We start from the raw sequence: 20,714 nt of genomic DNA, 5'->3' as shown, positions 1-20,714 counted from the left end.
TTTGGCTTTAGGAGGTGTAGTTGACATAAAATCATAAGATATTTGAAATGTGTATTGTGGTGATTTGATTTATGTTCTGTAGCTCATTTCATACCTTTTCCGACTTCATTTTTAGCAGTCATTTTCATAGTTTCCCGTTCTAGTCCATCCAAATCATCAGTGAGCCTTTAAGTCACCATCCGTTGTCCTCAGCTTTTCTCTGTAACAAGTTCTTAAATTGGTACAAAATTGCAAAATGTAAAAGTAAGAATTGTTTTCTTAGAAAGCTTTAAAAAATATAAACCGATTCATTATTCCTCACCTTTCAGAAATTGTCCTTGATATATAGATTTCTGGCTTTTTATGCATGTCCTTTCGTGCTGTTCTCTTGGACAATTGAGTACATAGTCCTCTGGCATTAAGCCTAAGGGTTTTCAGTCAGAAGTAAAGATTTGCCTCCTTTGGCATACTTAATGCTCTCTTTGGTTTCTCTGTATTTGGATGTTTACAGCCAGTTTCTATATTTTATAAAATGTGAGCAAAATGTAATTTCATATTTAAAAATTGCACAAACAGGCCTAGTGGAACCCTGAACTGCGAGGCAACACCCCAGTGAGAGCGCTGAGTGGCATTACAGGCTGACGTGGGAAAGCCAAATTGTATGTATGAGGGGGAGTTTATCATTGAAAAAGTATGAAAGTTCAGGGGACGGAAAGTTGAACTGCCCTGTACTTTGTGGTGCAAGGTCATTGTGTCTCTCCAGAAGTCTTTTATCTTTGGACAAGTCACATAATGTTTCCGCACGGAAAATGAAGGGCCTGGAAGCGATGAGCTTTGGAACCTTTTCCACTCCGGGCTTCTGTGAGGACTGAGCCTGGATGCTTCTTGGTGGATCTTACTTGTGGGGTGTTTTTTATTTGTTTGTTTGTTTGTTTTGGTTGTTGTTGTTGTTCCTGGAAACATTTAAAAATTAAAATGATAATGGGTTATTGAATCAAAACAAAGTGCCTTTATAATTGATGCCTGATTACTTGGCATTTTGCCTATGACCTGGATGGATAACGATGATGGGATAGAACTATTTGGGAGGCTGTAATGAGGATGAATTTTCCTGCTTTGTTCTTGCTGTTCTCCATGTCATGACAGATTGAACCAACATCAAGGCTGTTCCATGCTTGCAGTCAGTTGTCATAAATGGTCGGCAGTTTTTCTAGAAAAAAACCATTCTTTTCCAGCACCTCATTGTCATTAGTGGAGTCCAGATCTCTTTCAGCCATAGCTGCTGTGTGTGAGGTCTGTTTTGCTTTGTAAGAAATGTTGCATGTGGTCTTAGAATTTCTTCCTTGTTAAAACAGCTTCTATTAAAGGATGCAAATTACATATATTTTTTTCTTGGAGCGTGTCACATATGAATCTGTTAATTAAGGGACTAGATGCAATGAAAATTATTTGTTGGATGAATTCGAATGTCACTGGTAGATTTTGTTTAAGAAAATTCAAAAGAGCTGAGCCATCTCCTATCCAGAATTGATGAATGTTGAATTTTTATATTTAATCAGAGCACCTCCCATATTTGCTTTGGGTGTCTGCTCTCTTTAAATGTGTATTTTACGTAGGCTTACATATTCCATTTCCAGCTTCTTAAAAGCAATTTTAACTGTTGGTATTGCCATTTAAATAGCTGTTTTTCAGACATTTGTTTCCTCATCCGCTGTCTCACTTGGCATTTTCTATTAAATAATGCATCCTATTTCTCCCACATTAAAAAGTGCCTGCCATAAAAGCAACAACTTAGAGGGAACATGTTCTTTCCCTGTTGGGACATTCTGGAGTCTTCCTGTGGTTGCTGCTGGCTAGAGAACATTTTGTGAGCCCTTGAGTAATTGATGCTCTGGAACAGTCTCAGCAAATGTGCTGGGCAGGATTTTGCTACTAGTAGGGGTTTTCCTGTATGTGTTCCTAGCAGGATGTGTTTCCTTTTATATGAACCGTAGAAATACATCTGCTGGAATCTTTAAACAGATAACTTCTCAATAAACAGGAAAATGTCAAAATTGTGGTCATTTTTTTATGAGATTGATGGAAGTAGACAGAGAATAGAGAAAATGTAGTAACATTTACTCAGGTGTTTTGAGTGTATTTTATTTGGTACCATTACAGTATAAACACCCTGTCTTGTCTACATTTTTTCCTCCTCACATCCAACACATTTCTTGTATGACCTATGAAATAAATTTTCTATGTATAACCTGGCAGCACCGTAAGACTTCTTACACTCTCCCCGAGGTTGGGGATTATCAACTGACCGTAAGATGGAAGTTTTATTCTGAGAGTGATTTTTAGCAAACTTTCCTCTGACAACTTATCTGGGGTGCCTGGCTGGCTCATTTGGTAGAGCATGTGACTCTTGATCTTGGAATTGTGAGCTCACACCCCACATTGGGTATAGAGATTACGTAAAAATAAAATCTTTAAAAAATAAAATAAGTCCTTAACCCATAGAGATAGACCTTATTTTTAACAGCTTGTTCTTGGTTAAGATGATCACCCAACATGTGAAGAAAATTTTAATTGTTTTTTTGTTTCCGTAGATGAACTGTTAGGTATTGTGAGTGTCAGTAGTCAGCTTTTAGATTTTTATTTGAAGCAAAAACAGAAGTATATTATCTACTGTTTAGAAATCTTTGTGGAAATATAAATTTGTGCAGCCATTATGGAAAGAAAATGGAATGTAAATCTGTGCATCCATTACGGAGGTTCCTCAAAAAATTAAAAGTAGAATTACCTTATGGCCTGGCAATTCCACTCCTGGGTATTTATCCAAAGGAAATGAAATCTTTATCTTGAAAAGGTATATATGCACTCCCACGTTCATTGTAGCATTATTTACAATAGCCAAGATTTGGAAACAATCTAAGTGTGCAGTCAACAGATGAATCGATAAAGAAAATGTGGTACGTGTGTATGTATTGCATATGTATAGATATAAATGTATATGTATGTATATAGAATATATATGTTAGAATATTATTCAGCCATAAAAAAGAAGGAAATTATACCATCTGTGGCAACATGGATGGATCTAGAGGGCATTATGCTAAGTGAAATAAGTCAGGCAAAGACAAGTACTGCATGATATCACTTAACGTTTTTAAAAAAGCCAAAGCAGAACTCATAGAAACAGAACAGTGATTGCCAGAAGTGGGGGGAGTGAGGTGGATGAAATGTGTGAAGGCGATCAAAAGGTACAGACTTTGAATGTTCAGATACATAAGTCTTGGGGCTGTAATTTACAACATGGCGACCACAGAAAAGGTAAAGAACTTTAAAAAAATAAATTTATTATGATAGTCTCTGGACAGTCAAGACCTAACTCTTAATCCTTTTTTCTGGCATTCAGTATTACCTGGGGATTTGGGCAGAGGAGATGACTGCCCATGTTTCTAAAGTAGAGTTTCAGCTAAACCCCAGAGAGGACATTTCATAGTTGAGCCTATGCTCTCAACCTGTTCTCACATTATCTTTCAAGGACCTCAGTTTTTTTTATAATGAAAACCATTTTAGGATAGTCCCAGTCTTATTAGAAATATGGGTAGAATGATAAACTTTCATATTATAAAGCCTTAGATAAGGTTTGTAATTTTACACTTGGTGGAAATTAAAAACCACGTTGCTTTTTCTCACATCTAAAGTCAATTTATTTTGAAATGTGTGAACAATTCTTTGATTTGCTTAATGAATGACTTATTGCTACATCTTCTCCACTGCTGTGACAGTCCTACAATTGTAAAGAAAGAGCCCTACGCATTTTTAAGAATTTGTACTCGAGAGACCTAATGAACAGGTGACTTCGCCAGAGGTCAACTCTGACAAGACATTTAAAATTATACCTAGTATTTCTTTGGACTTTGTGTCTGTTGTATTAGTTCAGGATTTTTCATTTACTCTTTTTACTATAATTGAGCATTAGATTTCTTTATAAAGTATCTTAGTATTGGGGGACACTTCAGTTCTATAATTTGGGACAAGATTATTTAATAAAAGAACTAAGATTGGATGATACATTTCAATTTGGAAATTTATGGCTGAGCACGTAAAAAAAAAAAAACAAGAACAGTCAAACACTAATGCCATTTCATAATGCAAGCAGCTTCTCTCGAGAGGAGGGTTTTTTTGTTTGAGATAGATCATATTTTTTCCTTTAAGGGGAAAATTGAAGTGTAGTAAATACCATGCTGAGGTAGGAGAACATAAATTTTGTGAAGGGTCCTTGATAACTGATGCTAGTTCTCTTATGTGAAAATTATACTCTTGGCCCATAATCAGTAGGGAATTGATTTGGATCTTTTCTCTTCAGGTAGAGAAACCTATTAGGGAGCTCTTAAATAATAATTGCTGACATTCATTGGATAGTGCTTACTATGCTTCAGATTCTGTACTAGGTACTTTGCAGACATTTTAAAAAACCGGTTTGTTGAAATATACTGTTGACCCTTGAACAACATGGAGGTTAGGGAAACTGACCCCCTGTGCAGTCAAAACTCACAGTAACTTTCGGGGCATCCAGGTGGCTCAGTCTGTTAAGCGTCCGACTCTTGATTTCAGCTCAGGTCATGATCTCACAGTTCGTGAGATCGAGCCCCGCATTGGGCTCTGTGAGCCTGCTTGGGATTCTCTCTTTCCCTTTCCCTCTACCCCTCCCCCACTCATATCTTCTCTCCGCCCCCCCCCCCCAATAAATAAACTTAAACATCTGTACATGACTTTTGATTCCCCCAAAACTTTACTGCTAACAGCCTACTGTTGACTGAGAGCTGTACCGATAACATATACAGTGGATTAGCACATATTTTGTATTACATGTATTATATACTGTATTCTTATAAGAGTAAGCTAGAGAAAAGAAAGTGTTAAGAAAAATTTAAGGAAGAGAAAATACATTTACGGTCCTGTACAGTGTTTATTGAAAAACATCTGCAAGTGGACCTGTGCAGTTTGAACCCATGTTGTTCAGGGGTCACCTGTAATTCACATACCGTACAGTTCACCCATTTAGAGCATACAGCTCAATGGTTTTTAGTAAACATATTTACAAATATGTGCAACTATCACCACAGTCAATTTCAGAACATTTTCATCGCCTCAGAATGAAACCCTATACTTGTTAACTGTAACCTTTTATTCTCCTGTTGTCAGTCCCCCCCTCCCCCCCATTCCCCAGCAACCACTGATTTACTTTCTATAGCTGTAAATTTGCCTATTCTGGATTTTCATGTGAATGGAATCATAATATGTAGACTTTTATGATTGGCCTTTTTTACTCAGCATAATATTTTCAAGGTTCATCCAAGTTGTAGCATGTATTACTACTTCATTCCTTTTTATTGCCAAATAATATTTCATTGTATGAGTATATCACATTTTGTTTTCCCATTCGTCTGATGGATATGCAACCAGTGGGTGGTTTCCACTCTTTGGCTGTTGTGAAATAAGCTGCTAAGAACATTCATGTACAAATATTTGTTTGAATACTTCTTTTTAATTCTTTGGGGTGTATTTCTAGGAGTGGATTTCTGGGTCATATGGTCACTGTTTAATCATTTCAAGAACTGCCAGACTGCTTTCCAGAACAACAGCACCATCTTATATTCCTGCTAGCAGTGTATGCGTGTTCTGACTTCTCTGCATCCTTGTCAACATCAACACTTCATCCTTGTCAAGTTATTCTCTGACGTTTTGATTCTAGCCATCTTAGTGGGCATGAAGTGGTATTTCTTTGTGGTTTTGATTTACGTTTCCCCAGTGACTAATGATGTCCAGCATCTTTTCATGTGCTTATTGGACATTTGTGTACCTTCTTTGGAAAAATATCTATTCAAGTTATTTGCCCCCTTTTAAATTGGATTATGTGTCTTACTGAACTGTAGGAATTCTTTATATATTCTAGATACAGAGGCCTTATCAGATACATGATTTGCAAAAATCTCCCATTCTGATGGGTTGTCTCTTTCCTTTCTTGATGGTATCTTTTGAAGCCAAAGGTTTTTAATTTTGATAAGATCCAGTTTATCTACTTTTTATTTTGTTGCTTGTACTTTTGGTGGTGTCATGTCTAAGAATCCCTTGTCAGATCCAAGGTCATGAAGATTTACTTCTATGTTTCTTTCTAAGAGTTTCATAGTTTTAATTCTCTTATGGGTTATATCTTTACCCATTTTGAGTTAGTTATTTTATATAGTGTGGGTTAGGGTCAGGCTTCTTTTGTATGTGGCTATCCAGTGGTCCCAGCACCTTTTGTTAAAAAGGCAATTTTGGGGCGCCTGGGTGGCGCAGTCGGTTAAGCGTCCGACTTCAGCCAGGTCACGATCTCGCGGTCCGTGAGTTCGAGCCCCGCGTCAGGCTCTGGGCTGATGGCTCGGAGCCTGGAGCCTGTTTCCGATTCTGTGTCTCCCTCTCTCTCTGACCCTCCCCCGTTCATGCTCTGTCTCTCTCTGTCCCAAAAATAAATTAAAAAAAAAAAAATAAAAAAATAAAAAGGCAATTTTTCCCCCATTGAATGGTTTTGGCACTCTCGTTGAAAATCATTTGACCAAAGATGTATGAATTTATTTCTAGACTTTGAATTTTGTTCCATTGATCTGTATGTTCATCCTTGTCTTGATTTTCATTGCTTTGTAGTAAGTTTTGCAATAAAAAAATATCGATCTTCCTAATTTCGTTCTTTTTCTTCAAGGTGGTTTTGTTTTTGGGGGGTTTCCTTTGCAGTTCCATATAAATTTTGGAATCTGTTTATTAATTTCTATGAAGTCAGCTAAGATTTTGAAAGGGATTGCTGTAAACTTGTAGATCAGTTTGGGGAGTATTGCTGTCTTTTTTTTTTTTTTTTTTTTTTAAGGACGCTCCATACCCACTGTGGGGCTTGAAATAACAACCCTGAGATCCAGTGTCACATGCTCTACCAGTTGAGCCAGCCAGGTGCCCCGGAATATTGCTATCTTAATGTTAAGCCTTCTGATCCATCAACACTGGATATCTTTCCATTTAATTGTGGTCTTCTTTAATTTCTTTCAGCAGTGTCTTCTTGTAGTTTTCAGTGTACATGTCTTTCTTTCACCTTCTTGGTTGGGTTTATTCCCAAGTTTTGTATTCTTTCTGATACTACTGTGAATGGAATTGTGTTCTTAATTTCATTTTCAGATGGTTTATCAAGAGTTATATAGGGGCGCCTGGGTGGCTCAGTCGGTTAAGCGGCCAACTTCGGCTCAAGTCATGATCTCACCGTTCGTGAGTTCGAGCCCCGCGTCGGGCTCTGTGCTGACAGCTCAGAGCCTGGAGCCTGTTTCAGATTCTGTGTCTCCCTCTCTCTGATCCTCCCCCGTTCATGCTCTGTCTCTCTCTGTCTCAAAAATAAATAAACGTTAAAAAAAAAATTTTTTTAAAAAAGAGTTGTATAGAAATACAATTGATTTTTGTGTATTGATCTCTTATCCTGCAACCTTGCTGAACTTATTAATTCTCATAGTTTTTTAGTGGATTTCTTAGGGTTGTAAGGTCATGTCATCTATGTTCAGAGATAGTTTGACTTCTTCCTTTTCAGTTTGAATGCCTTTTCTTTCTTTTTCTTGTCTAATTGCCCTGGCTAGAACCTGTAGCACATTGCTGAATAAAAATGGCAAAGAGCAGACATCCTTATCTGCTTCTCGATCTTGGAGATCAAGAGAGAAAGCCTCTTTCATCATTGAGTATTGTGCTAGCTGTGGGGTTTCTGTTTTGTTTTAATCGGTTTGAGGAAGTTTCCTTGTATTCCTAGTTTCTTGAGTGTTTTTATCATGAAAGTGTTGGATTTTGTCAAGTACTTGATCTGCGTGAGACGATTGTACAAGTTTTGTTTTTATTCGATTGATATATGTTACCCTAGTTGATTTTCAGATGTTGACCTGACTTTGCACTCCTGGGACAAGTCCCACTTGGTCATGGTGTATAATCCTTTTTATAGGTTGCTAGATTTGGTCTGCTAGTATTTTGGTGAGGATTTTTGTGTCTCTATTCATAAGACATATTGGTGTAGTTTTCTTGTGATGTCTTTGATTTTGGTATTAGAGTAATACCGGCCTCTTAAAATTAGTTTGGAAGTGTTTCCTCCTCTTCTGTTATTTGGAAGAATTGGTGAAGAATTGGTGTTAATTCTTTAGATGTTTGATAGGCTTTGGCGGTGAAACCATCTATCTGGACCTGGGTTTGTCAGATGTTGTTTTTAACTCTTACAAGTACCAATTCCTTCGTTGTATAGAAGAGGAAGCTGAAGCTCAGAAAGGCAAATTAAGTAATTTGCTAGTAAGTGGGAAAACTGGGATCTTAATCCAAATTACTTTATGTCAAGTTCTAGGATGATAACAATAGCTGACATTTATTGCGTAATTAGTTAGGTGTCTCTAACCTAACCGTACGAGGTGCTTTAACGTGTTAATCTTCTGCTACAATCCCAACACCAAGTGCCCATTTAGTAGTAACTTCAGTTTTATGTATCTCATACCCATTTTCACGTAGAGAATCTGACACCTAAGGAGATTCAGTGACTTGCCCTACTGAACCTGGGCCAGAAAGTAAATGGTACAGCTGTGCTTCTCACTCACAAGGCTGTCTGACTCTGGGGCCTGCCGTCGTAATTGCTTTCCTCTGTTGTGTGCAGCAAAAGCAGCTGTGCCACATGTGGACAGCTGAGCCCAGATCGGGTCCGACCTCGGATGTGAATGGGTGCGCACCACCCTCCAAGTTCCACTTGAGCACGCGGGGCTCAGTCAGCACTGCGCCGTGAAGCGCGGTCTTCTCTCACTGCTCTGCTATGTAGCCAGCGCTCCGCTCCGTTCTGACTTCACGCGGTTAGGCTGAAAATAAATTGTCACTACGTGTAGTACAGAAATGACTTTTAAGGGTATTTTAGTATGTCAGTCACCCAGCAGAGTCGCATGATATTTTTCAACGAGGACATCCAGAGCACTTTACGTGCTTATATAATATTCATATTGTTAGTGAGATTAGATGGTATCTAGCCTATTTGAGTAAAGACGAAAAGCGGGTCTCTCTTTTTTAAGTGAAAGGCCTTGAGGAAGGCCTCAAATGTCCATTCACATTTCAAAGGAGGCACAGAAACTGACCTGATGTCTTGTGTGGGTGGCGGGGCTGGTTGGGTGGTGGAACTCACGGAGGGAGGTTAGATTTGGTCTCCTGCAGAGCAGAGTGGGTGGCGTCTGGGCCTGGGAGTCCCCGGAACAAGGGCTGGAGGCTCCACTCCGCAGAACCAGGTTGTCGGTCGTGCCGCTCACACCTGTGCTCACACCGGTGCTGGGCGTCGTCGTGTCCAGGGCCCGCAGCCTGGCTTCTGCCGAGGCTGGTGTGGCACCTGTGCTCACACCGGTGCTGGGCGTCGTCGTGTCCAGGGCCCGCGGCCTGGCTTCTGCTGGTGTGGGGCCATCCCCTGGAAGTGCAGCGCTGGAGGAGGGTGTCTAGCTGCTCTTAATTTTAGACTTTCAGGCAACTTTTTCCGCAGCCAGCCGTATCCCACATCCCTATCTTTAGAGGCGTACAAGTTTTCTTCTGAGTGCTCTGCGTTTTCACAGTGGGCCTTGGCGGGCATCGTTTTGGTGAGATTCTCCCCCTGAGGCACTCAGCTGAGTAGAGAACATTCATACTTAAGTCCGTTACACATGCATGATAGCTTTCTGTCTTCCTAGATTTCATTGTCACATTTTTTTTTTTTAAGATTTTTTTTTTTTTTTAGGGGCTCCTGGGTGGCTCAGTGGGTTAAGTGTCTGACTGCTGATTTCAGCTCAGGTCATGGTCTCATGGTTCATGGGACTGAGCCCTGTGTCAGGCTCTGTGCTGACATCGTAGAGCCTGCTTGGGATTCTCTCTCTCCCTCTCTCTCTCTCTCTGCTCCTCCCCCCATACACATGCTCTCTCTCTCAAAATAAATGAACTTTAAAAAAATAATTTTTAACGTTTATTTATTTTTCTGGCAGAAAGAGAGCACAGGCGGGGGAGGGGCAGAGAGAGAAGGAGACAGAACATGAAGCAGGCTCCAGGCTCCGAGCTGTCAGCACAGAGCCCGACGTGGGGCTCGAACTCACAGATCACAAGATCATGACCTGAGCCGAAGTCGGCCGCTTAACCGACTGAGCCACCCAGGCGCCCTAAGATTTATTTTTTTTAAGTAATCTCTATACCCACCACGGGGCTCGAATTTTCACAACCCTGAGATCAAGAGTCGCATGCTCCACCGACTGAGCCAGCCAGGTGCCTCCACGTTTGCTTTTTTGTAGGCTTTCCAGTGTCCTTTTTCTTGCCTTTGGTGTTTACACCTACTTTTATTCCTTTACAGCATTTTATTAGGATTTCAGGAAGGAGTGGAGATAAATGCGATTTGTATTTCTTTTGTAAATTACCTCTTCATGTCCTTTGTAAATTTTCTGTTGGGGTTTTCATGTTCTGAATTTGTAAAAACTTTATATGTATATGAACGAAACCTCTTTGACATATGGTAACGGTACAGTCCTTTCTTTTCTGTAAACTTACTTTCGAAACACTTGCTGGAAGATCGTGGGGAAGATTCCAGCTTTTGCTAACTTATACAGATGGTTGTATAGGGAAGTGGATCCTGAGACCAGCTGGCTGTACCTTAACTTTTGTATGGGTGTGATTTTCTTGTGGTTTTCACCACCTCATAGAAGCTGTCTTATCTATTCACGCTTGAGAACTACTCATACTGTTTCACAAATGACAGACTCTGGCCAAGTGGAAGCGAATAAGTTGCCATCTCCTCTACCAAATACTCTAAATATATGGTCCTGGTCGTCAGCTGGAAAGGTCTGGGAACAGCTGGGCTGAGGAACACGGGTGCTCAGCTGCCTGCCAAGCGTTTGTTGCCTCAGCCCAGCCACATGCCCTAGACTTGGAAAGAGTCCACTTTTGCACATGCCTTGGAAGGGTAGAAGGAGTCTCTGGCAAATATAAATGATCTCCCTCTGCGTTTAGCAGTGGGCCCAGAGCCATGAGGAAGGGAGTCGTCAGAGGGAAGGAATTAGCAACAGCCCACCATGTGTCCCATTTGGCACGAGTGGACAGGTGTTAACCTTCCTCTGTGCATAGCAGTCAGGAGTACTGGTTTTCAGCTGACTTGTCAGGTTTGACCATGTTCCATTTCCTCTTATGTTTTCTCCAGGCTCCTTCTATCCTAGCCAATAGGAACAGAATGTCTTGCATTAGCAAGACAGGAAAATTATATTGGGTGCAGTCTAGGAAACTTTGATCAGGTGAGGCCTGGTGATAAAGCAGCTTTCAGTGCACATGTCTCTGGGACACCTGATGGAATTTGGAGTCCATCAGTCACTTTGGAAGTGACCCTTGAGGAAGCCCAGAAACACCAGCTCAGTGTCACTTCCCCTTTCCCAGGTCCCCTGGTTACTTGGGAAATGGCTGTGGTGAAATGGCTATGGTGAAATGACGTGAAAACCCAACCTGGTTTCGTTTCCCCTCCCTGAATTATTCTTTTCCTCTGATTCCTACTGCCATGATCGTCCCAGATCTTTCTCAGGCCTGGTTCACTGCCACGGTTCAGCCAGCACCTTGCTTGTAGCTTCTTCTCGTCTACTATGCTACTGCCATCCTAAATGCACTTTCATTACACTACTTTATATTTAAACCTTTGCTTCTCTTTTCTAAGACCTGGCTTTTGACCCGTCTGCTGTGTTAGTCACAGTCCTGTTGGCACTTGGCACCAGGAGTTCTGTTGTAAGTTGCTCTGATTATTATTCCTACATTGGAAGGCTCTTGAAGACCAGGATGGTTGCTTACGTCTCTTGAATTTGCCACCACACATAGCTGGTCTTGTGGAAACACTCGTAAGCAGGCACGGTTCTCAGCGGAGTGCTGATGTCTGGGGAAAATGCTCAAAATCTGAAAAATTACCTTGGCAGACTGAGGAAAAAGCCACAGCGTCCTAACTTTTGGGGGGTTTTCTTTAGCTTCAAATTCACCACGTAACTTCACTCTGGAGTTTCCTTTTCTATAAATGGGGAGGGTTGGAGTGAATTATCTTTCAATTCCCACCCAACCCTGAAAGGCTAATTTTCCTTCGTTCTTTGCCTTGATCTTTGTCCTGAAATTAAAACTGATGAGCTGTTTCTGGATCTTGAATTAGGAATTTTTCATTTCTTTGTAGTTCTTTCCCTGACGCATTTTGCAGTTTTCTCTGGGTATGTGCTGCTGAAGGAAATTCGGATTTGCCATTTGGCTACTTTTTAGGAGAGCAGACAAAATGCCGTATCATTCTGATTTCTTTCTTTCTTTCGTTCGTTCGTTTGTTCGTTTTTTTTTTTTTCCCCTCAGAGTTTCTCGTTTGTAAAAATAAAGCTTTCAGGTAGGTGCATGATTTTAACATAATTTTTGCTCTTCTACAGACACAATGAGGCGAGTGGTACGACAGAGCAAGTTTCGGCATGTATTTGGACAAGCGGTGAAAAATGACCAGTGTTACGATGACATCCGGGTTTCTCGAGTGACCTGGGATAGTTCCTTTTGCGCTGTCAATCCCCGATTTGTTGCCATAATCATAGAAGCGAGTGGGGGCGGGGCGTTCCTTGTGCTCCCTCTGCACAAGGTAAGTAATCTGACTTTCCATTCTCTGAGACACCCTCTGGTAATCTCGATTTATTCTGTCATAGATTGACTTTGGGGATTGATAGTTCACTAAGACTTGTGTGCTTGCGGAGACCATTAGGCTCCGATGTAATTGACACTCAGTTCCACACACTTTACTGATCTCATCAGTTTTTTCTAACAGAATCATTAAACAGAATGGTGAACTCTGTTCTGGGTGTGGCTGCTGTGGATAAGAGATTATAATGATGCTGTGAGCATGGGCAGGCACAGGCATCTTATGATTTTGTTAATAATCCTCTTCTCACAGGAGTTTTTCTCAAAAATGCAGTTTTTAAGAGGAGCAGAAATTTGTAAGTTAATCTTCCTCCTCCTCCTCCTCCTCCTCCTCCTCCTCCTCCTCCTCCTCCCTCCTCCGGTGTAGTGAGTGATCGGTTTTGAGACTTTTTGGTCTTTTGAATGATAAGTGGAATGAGAGCTTAAGAAAATGTCCCCAAACAGTGCAGTTTTCAAGTCTGGACAAGACTGAGTTTTAGCATAGAATCTAAGCAGTGCAAATAAGCGGTAGAAATAAAGTGTCTTTACTGAAAGCTGTTCCGTGTGACCTTCAACCTTAGCCCACTTCCCGGTCTCCTGACTTTCTCCTTCCAGAGAGCCTTCTCCAGTAGGGGGAGAAGGTAGGAGATTTGGGAATTTCTGACTGTTCTTGAATATTACAGACGAAACTCGGTACTACTTTAACAGGAAATCACAGCATTGCAGATCAGGAGGGAGGGGGTGCTGAGAGAGAGAGAGAGCTTGCAAAGCATCCTTTTGTAGTTGGCTTCTAGGAGGAAAATAAGTTTGGTGAGTCCTGAGCTCTAGTGATAAGGGCTCAGTACTGGTGAGGACGCAGGTGTTGGGTCACGTTACAGCTGTTTCCACTCTGCTGAGAACATTGGGTCCCCCTGACTCTCAGCCATGCATATTAGGGGTACATCTCATAATGGACCATGTGATTCTGAAAGTGGTTACAGTAAAGTGAATTGCCGTCAAAGTATCATTTCCCATTACATTTTGGTGTTTTTTCATTGGGAAAACTCTCACTGGGAAAGCTTCCAATTCTCCTGTACTTTATTTTCTCTCAGATGCTCATGACTGACTCATTTTAACACCTGATTTTTACTTCAGTGGCCCGATGGATGCGATAGTCCACAATGGGACCATCTCACTACAGAAATAGGAGAGGGATGCGTTTTGGAAACAAATTTGTTAAGTGTTTTCCAAATGTACCTTCCTTATTGGCAGAGCTGGTGATTATATTTTAAAGGAGAATCTTTTCATTAAGTTGAAATTTAATTTTCTACTTGAATACTTTTCTTTCTGTGGAGAAAATGGCTGTTTTGTGGCAAATAATACATTACAGTATTATAACTGCTTACCCGATTCTAGAGTGGGAGTTTGAATTTACGGTCAGTCGCGTGTGGTGGGTTTGACAGTGGCCAGATGAGAGGACACCTCAGCTTGTCAGCCGAGATCCAGCAGTACCAGACCACCGCCATCTGTTTGGGAGTTTGCGTTTTTATTCCCCCTTTTATAGACTGAGGGATACGTTTGGGTTGGTTTTTTTCCTTCACAGAAATGGAAGAAGCTAATTGAGAAGCCCGAAATAACTTTTGAATGGCTAATCTTTGTCTGAGTTGAGACAGTTCTCTTCAAGTTGGCTCTGTGAATCCATCTTGTACAAACCATAGGAAACTTTGAGCTTCATTAATACCACTTAAGGGAGACCTGCCTGTGGTTCCTAAGCTAACTAGATCTTAGGATTTGATTCTCACTTGCATTGGTATTTTGTTCCTTTCCCAGTTTTGTAGGAATTAAGATAGAATAAGTTACCGTGTTTGGAAGAAGTGTTAGTTTTTGGAGGAGCCTCAAGGGTCTTTTTCCCAGACAAATATACGGTCTGGGTGGCTCTGCTCCTCAAAGATTAATTTGTTTTGGAGGAGGTGACAGCCTGGCCATTGGAAATGAGATCAGTACTTGGGAGTTACTGACTTTTGTAATCGATGGGTTCACATGTACCATGTGGGATTTTTGTGTCCTAAAGTGTCTGTATTTAGCCCTTGGAGTCGCTGTGGCATAGAGGGAGAGCGCGGGTCTGGGGACTGGGGAGCCGGGTGGTTCAGTCCCGGCTCTACCGCAGACTTGTACTGGGACACGGATATGTCACTGTCCTTCCTGCAGTTTCAGTGTCTTGACAACTTTGAGATAGTTTTATAACGAGGTGCTGCTTTTGTTTAAAGCAAACAAAACCCAAATTCTCACATATAATACGAAATGATACCTGAAATCAAGATTGCAGGCAACGATGCTCTGGGTGTGTGCTGGGCTCCAGTGCGTGCTGATAGTCTGGAATCACTCTAAACGTGAACTGTAGGAGACGGGCATGGTTTTTAATGACCATCTCAGAGACTTCTAGTAATGTCCATCCCTCCCCTTCTTTCTGGCTATAGACAGGCAGGTTGGTTTTGGTGATGCTTTGGGGCTTTCTGCGCATGTTAATATTGAATATGCACGTATCGATCTTCAGATGTATTGTGACTCTTTCAGGAAGGCTCCTGTTAAAAAACACGGCCTTCCATGAATTTCTCTTCAAAGCCGGTTAGCGTCAGCAGTAAATAGGGCTTATTATTGCTACTTCGTGAGGCTTGTGGTTAGATTCTGGGAAAATCCTGATCTCTGTCTTGCGGGACTTAAAAAAATGGAAAGAGTAGCGGAGACAAATACAGTAAAACACATACATAAGCAAGAGGCAAACTTAGGAATGAATGTATATTTATTTTAAGCGTATGGTTTCTGAGGTTTTTGTTAAGAAGGTTGTATTAGGGAGAGTGGGATCGTAGGAGGTCACTGCTAGAGGACTACAGAAAGTACTCAGCCCTGAGGTGGAGTGATTTAGATTAGCACGCATGGTTCAGGATCTCTTTTGTAATGTTCCTCTCAAGCTGTGGCATGCCGTGCTGTCATGACTTGCAAGGTGTGGCTTAATACATTTTCTTAGGATTTGGTCTTTCAGAGGATGAATAATAGCAGTCTTGCAGAACAGAAGTTGGCTTTGTGGTTTTGACCGTAGGGATGCCCCCCCCCCCCCCCCCGCTCGGTTACACAAGCTGCCTTGTATCAAGAGCATACAGGTTTCAGCTCCCCGTGTGCTGTATCACGTGGGCATGAACAAGCCTCTGCTGTTGTGGGGCAGCCGCACTGGTGATGCGGGATGGGGCATTCCCATCCCTGTCGTGAGCTGTGGTGGCTCAAAACACCGGTGTTTGTGGGACGGTACGTGTGTGTGCGTGCACCTACACACTGAAACTTCAGATCACAGTGAATCTAAATCCTGACTTAAAACAAGGGTGGGGGGGAGCTGTTAGAGTAATATGCTCTTGATCTCTTAACGTTCACTTAAGTGGAGGATGCAAATTGGAGGGCTCCTATCTCCCCTAATTGCTTTCTCCCTTCCTCCCTGGACCCTTCCGACTTGGGGGTTTTTGGGGTGGTGGCTAATTTCATCCTTCCGGTAATTGCCTCTGAGGAAGTTGAGCTCTGGGCCATGGTGGGCTGGGTGTGGGGCCAGGCCTCTGTTAACCTTTTGGGTCACTGTCTCCTCTCCTGGTTCTCTGGAATAGCTGTGCGGTACCTTCTTACGCACAGTGATGTTTCTCCCATTTGTTGTAGGAACTGTGTGTGGGGATATTTGCGACATTGCTTTATTTATGTCTCTGAGCTATCTTTTCAACTCCTTTTGTAGTCTTTATCAACTAGGGTTGTGTGAAAGAATTCAGTCCAACAGAAAATAATTTCAGTAAATATTTTCTTGGTTCTCTCAAGGATGGGACATGCTATGCCTTCTAGATGCATACGAGAGAAATTAATTCGTCACATACACGTGTTGCCTTAGAGCATCAGGACTTAGTTTTCTCACAGAGCCTGGGTTGACAAGGGTTGCTTTAGAGTGTTTTTCTTTCATAACGATTGAGGAAGAAATCTTGATTCATTTCGGTCAGTATCCTAAGTACCTCTTCTCACTGTCTAGTATGCAACTCAAGTGTTCTCTCGGACTCAGAGTCAGGGGAAGGTCTCTTCTGGGTTCCCTTAGCTGCTTGTCTGTGCCACTAGTACCACAGCCTGCACCGTCACATTGGACTTGAATTATTTTCTTAGCCACCTCACAGATAAGGGGAGGATGCTTATAATTACAGCCTCTTGATCTCTTTGACAGTCACTTGGATGGAGGATGCAAACTGGATGGCTGTTCGTACAGTAGCCCTTGGTAGAGGTTCTCCAGAATCTGGCCTTAATCCATTGTGGTGGACCTACAGGATGTCCTCCAGTCATTCTGCCCTCGTATTCGCGGTGTCCTGTGGCCCCCCACCAACTCCCCCCCCCCACACACACACAGTAAATAGGGCTGAACGTGTAACCACTGGGATATGGTAGAATTGATGGCATGTGACTTCTGAGACTAGGTCATGAAAACTTACTGGCTTCCACTTTGTCCCTTTGGGAAGCACCATGTTTCGAGGACACGTAAACAGTTCTCTGGAGGGGTCATGGGACCTCCTACCTGTAGTCCACACCAGCTGACCAACCATGTGAGTGAGTGGTCTTGGAAGTGGATCGTGCAGCCCTGACTGACATACTGACTCATGAGAACTCTGAACCAGAACCACTCACATAAGGTGCTTTGGGACTCCTAACCCTCAAAGTATGAGAGAATAAATGTTGACTGTTTTCAATAGCTAGGTTTCAGGGTAACTTACTAAGCAGTGGTTGATAACTAATACATGTATTCTTCAAATATAGCGGAGCACTTGACTCATAATGTTAGGTCACACAATGTGTGAATAAATGAGTTACTAGTAGCGACCTAAAAGGCCTTTTGGTAGTTTTAGGCACTCTTTCCACACATTTATGTAGATACATAGATAGATTCAGGTATATAACATTCTTAAATAAATCTTAAATGAATAATTGAGGGATTCTGTACAGTGTCAAGAGAAGATTATATGGCAAGATTTGGTTATCCTGTGTTCCACGATACTATCATATAACCTAAAAAATGTGTTGGAACGTCATAGTCACTGTCCTCTGTGTAACTTCAAATTATGTTATTGGTTTTGGGGAAGAGTCAGGAATGTTAATATTGATGGTGGGACTGAAGGTGATTTTTATTTTTTACTTTATAATGACCTGTATTTTTTTCAAAATATTTTACAATGAACTTATTACAGGTAAAGCTTATTTCTAAAAGTATTACCAGTAATATTATCAGAACATGTATGAAGAGTTCATTGTTCTTTAAGCTTGAGTGAAGTCTAAAGCAGTACCTTTTTTTTTGCTTTTTTAAAGGCTCTTTTTATTTATTTTTAAAAAATGCTTATTTTATTTATTATTTTTTTTTACATATGAAATTTATTGTCAAATTGGTTTCCATACAACACCCAGTGCTCATCCCAACAGGTGCCCTTCTCAATACCCATCACCCACCCTCCCCTCCCTCCCACCCCCATCAACCCTCAGTTTGTTCTCAGTTTTTAAGAGTCTCTTTAAAGCAGTACCTTAAAAAAAATCATATTTATTCGTCCACCTACTCATACTCAGTCCTTAGACATTTGAGTACCTGCTCAACGCCAGGACCTTTGCTGGGCTCTTGCTCTTAAAAAGCTTTGGTAACGGTTGACCTTGATCTCTCCGGTGGGGAGCTTTGTGTGCACATAAAGTTGTCTGACACAGTGATGAGAGATGAGTTCCAGCTGAGGCTCCTAAATCAAGGAAGACGTCACAGAGAAGGTTCTACTGGAATTCAGGTTTCTCCTGTGTGTAGGAGCCAGGGATGAAACAGAAGAGGAGCCCAGCCAATTCGCTAAACTGATGAGTTTGAAGAGGTGCTCTGTTCCCAGAAGGACAGAGAATGAGGTGGGAGCCACATTCTCCCTCAGATTCCTGGATCTTGGGGAGTGGAGGTGGGTGTTTGGTGAAACTGGTGAAATGGGATGTTCCATCAGAGGGATTAAGAGGAGGTGACAGGTAGCTTTTTGGCAGAAACACCAATTCTTTCATTCTCTTTGTCACTTCCAGTGTAAATAGTGCAAAATTGGTGTTTTCCTTAATCATCATATGGACACGAACCAGAAAATAAGCAGCACCATTCTCCATTTTAGGATTGTCATAACTGGATCAACACAGCATCGTTCCTGTTTCTCTTCAGACGGCAGTGACGTCATGTCATATTCATAAAAATGAGACTCGGGTGTGACATCAGAATGTGCTTGGAGGGTCCCCTTCATACATGGTGTCTTAGTTTTTGCACTGGCTACGGTGGCTTTCATCCCTGTGTTCTGCAGTTGCAGAAATCAAAACTCAGATTGAGTGATTGCCCAGAGCTATGGGGTCTTTCGTGGATTAGAACCTGGGTCTCTGAGTCTTCATTTGATTCGTACATGTGTATCGTGTATATTTTTGATGAACGTTTTCCCCCACTGAGTGCGAAAGATTTTTTTGTTTTTGTTTTGATATAGAAACTGTGGTCTAATTGATACTTAATCCTTTGCATTCTTTCTCTGGGGTTAGAAGGCTTAATAACAAAACGCTTGCTCGTCAGGGCTTTGGTTCTGTCAGTTCAGAGAATTGTCTTAGGGTTTGGAAAATACTGGGTCTGTACCATGCCTCGAGGACACGGCCGCAGCGATGAGATCTCGCAGCACTTCACATTACTGAGGGTGTCCTTTAAGCGCCAGGCACCGTGCTGATAAGTGCCTTCTTTCACGGGCTGGTTCCAAAGGGACGCCAGTCTCCTGATGGTGCTTTTCTCCATGACCCCCAGTCACTGCCAGCACCTGCTGGATTTGCATGGGCTGCGTCTCCCCCTTACTGTACACGGCTGACAGGCAATTTCCATTCCCACAAATAACAGTGATCCGTTTTGGACAAGGGTAGCGACGCCAGTAACCCTTTGTACAGATGTGGACGTTTGGCACATGGTAGCTTTGGTGTCACGGGCAGGGGATAATTTTATTCAGTGCTAATATCCTGATGTGTCCTGGGATGCCCATTCACGCCTCCTGAAATAGACGCTGTCTGATGCCTGAGCACCTTAAAACTGTCGATTGTATGGGCCTTGAAAGGCTGGGAGGCAGGGGTGGGGGGAGGAGGATGCAGGGGAAGGGCACCAGGTGCAGAACAATGACTTCCAAATTATGTCACGAGCCGCCAGCCACACGAGCACTGTACGGCCTCATTACCACATGAAGTGCCACAGAAGGGCCCTTTCATTTTCTCCCAGCGACTGTTTGCCACAGTCTTGCTATAGGGGCTCGTGGCGGGGGGATACACTGCTCACCCCCAGTTAACAACGGAGCACAGAATCCTGGCAGAAGGAACCTCACAATGTACCCCGGGGCTATTTTTGATTACAGTGAGTGGCTGTGACTCAGAGTGTGCCCTGGCAGATGACGGCTTCCACCCTCCCCTCCCCATCCTCCTCCCCTGGAGATGAGCAGGCAGCCTGTCCTTTGTACGTTTCCTTGGCCGCCTTCTCCTGCCGCTGCAGTTCACTGATCTGTCCACAGCAGCCGGCCCGCAGGCCTGACAGGGCTCTGACAGTGGTTTTTACCATATATGGCCATCAGAGCTCTGGGGCTGTCAGCCGGCCAGGATAATTTCCTTCCTTTGCTTTGATTGGCTGCTTGGTGGCTCACAGAATGGTGGGATCTGGGAGTGTGTGGTGAAGGGAAGCCACTGAGTCAAGTGCAAAGAACATTTAACTCTTTGCTGGTTTTTTGGAGCGTGGATCAGGGCTGAGCACACGGGCCAGTGCTGCCTGCAGAAGCCCTCGGTGTCCAAACGTTATAACCTAAGTCTGGGGAAGCGGCAAAGAAAAGGTTTCTGAACTCAGATCACTCTGAAATAGACCCAGCGTTTAGTGGACAAACATCTGCAGTCCTGATTTGTCCAGAAGCCTCCTTATAACCATGTGCAGCAAATTTCCTGCTGCCGAGTTGAATATCTGTGCTCGTTAGGGGTGGGACCTGAGTTGAGTCCAGGGG

General features: G+C 42.3%; 1 protein-coding gene across 3 annotated transcripts in view; it reads left to right on the top strand.

Moving 5' to 3' along the window:
• CORO1C (coronin 1C) overlaps positions 1-20,714 on the top strand; it is an 89,275-nt gene that overhangs the window by 27,932 nt on the left and 40,629 nt on the right. For 2 of the 3 annotated variants that reach the window (XM_042961597.1, XM_042961598.1), the window contains exon 2: positions 12,435-12,634. In XM_042961597.1, the coding sequence (XP_042817531.1) occupies positions 12,435-12,634 (200 nt within the window). Of the gene's footprint in view, positions 1-11,374; positions 11,767-12,434; positions 12,635-20,714 lie in introns of those variants that run through there. The other variant, XM_042961599.1, reaches the window with a different exon arrangement.

Source organism: Panthera tigris, chromosome D3, assembly GCF_018350195.1.
Source record: "Panthera tigris isolate Pti1 chromosome D3, P.tigris_Pti1_mat1.1, whole genome shotgun sequence".
In the NCBI taxonomy this organism is placed as follows: Eukaryota; Metazoa; Chordata; class Mammalia; order Carnivora; family Felidae; genus Panthera; species Panthera tigris.
Note: the sequence above shows the minus strand (reverse complement) of the source record. Positions and strands in the feature narration are given on the sequence as shown.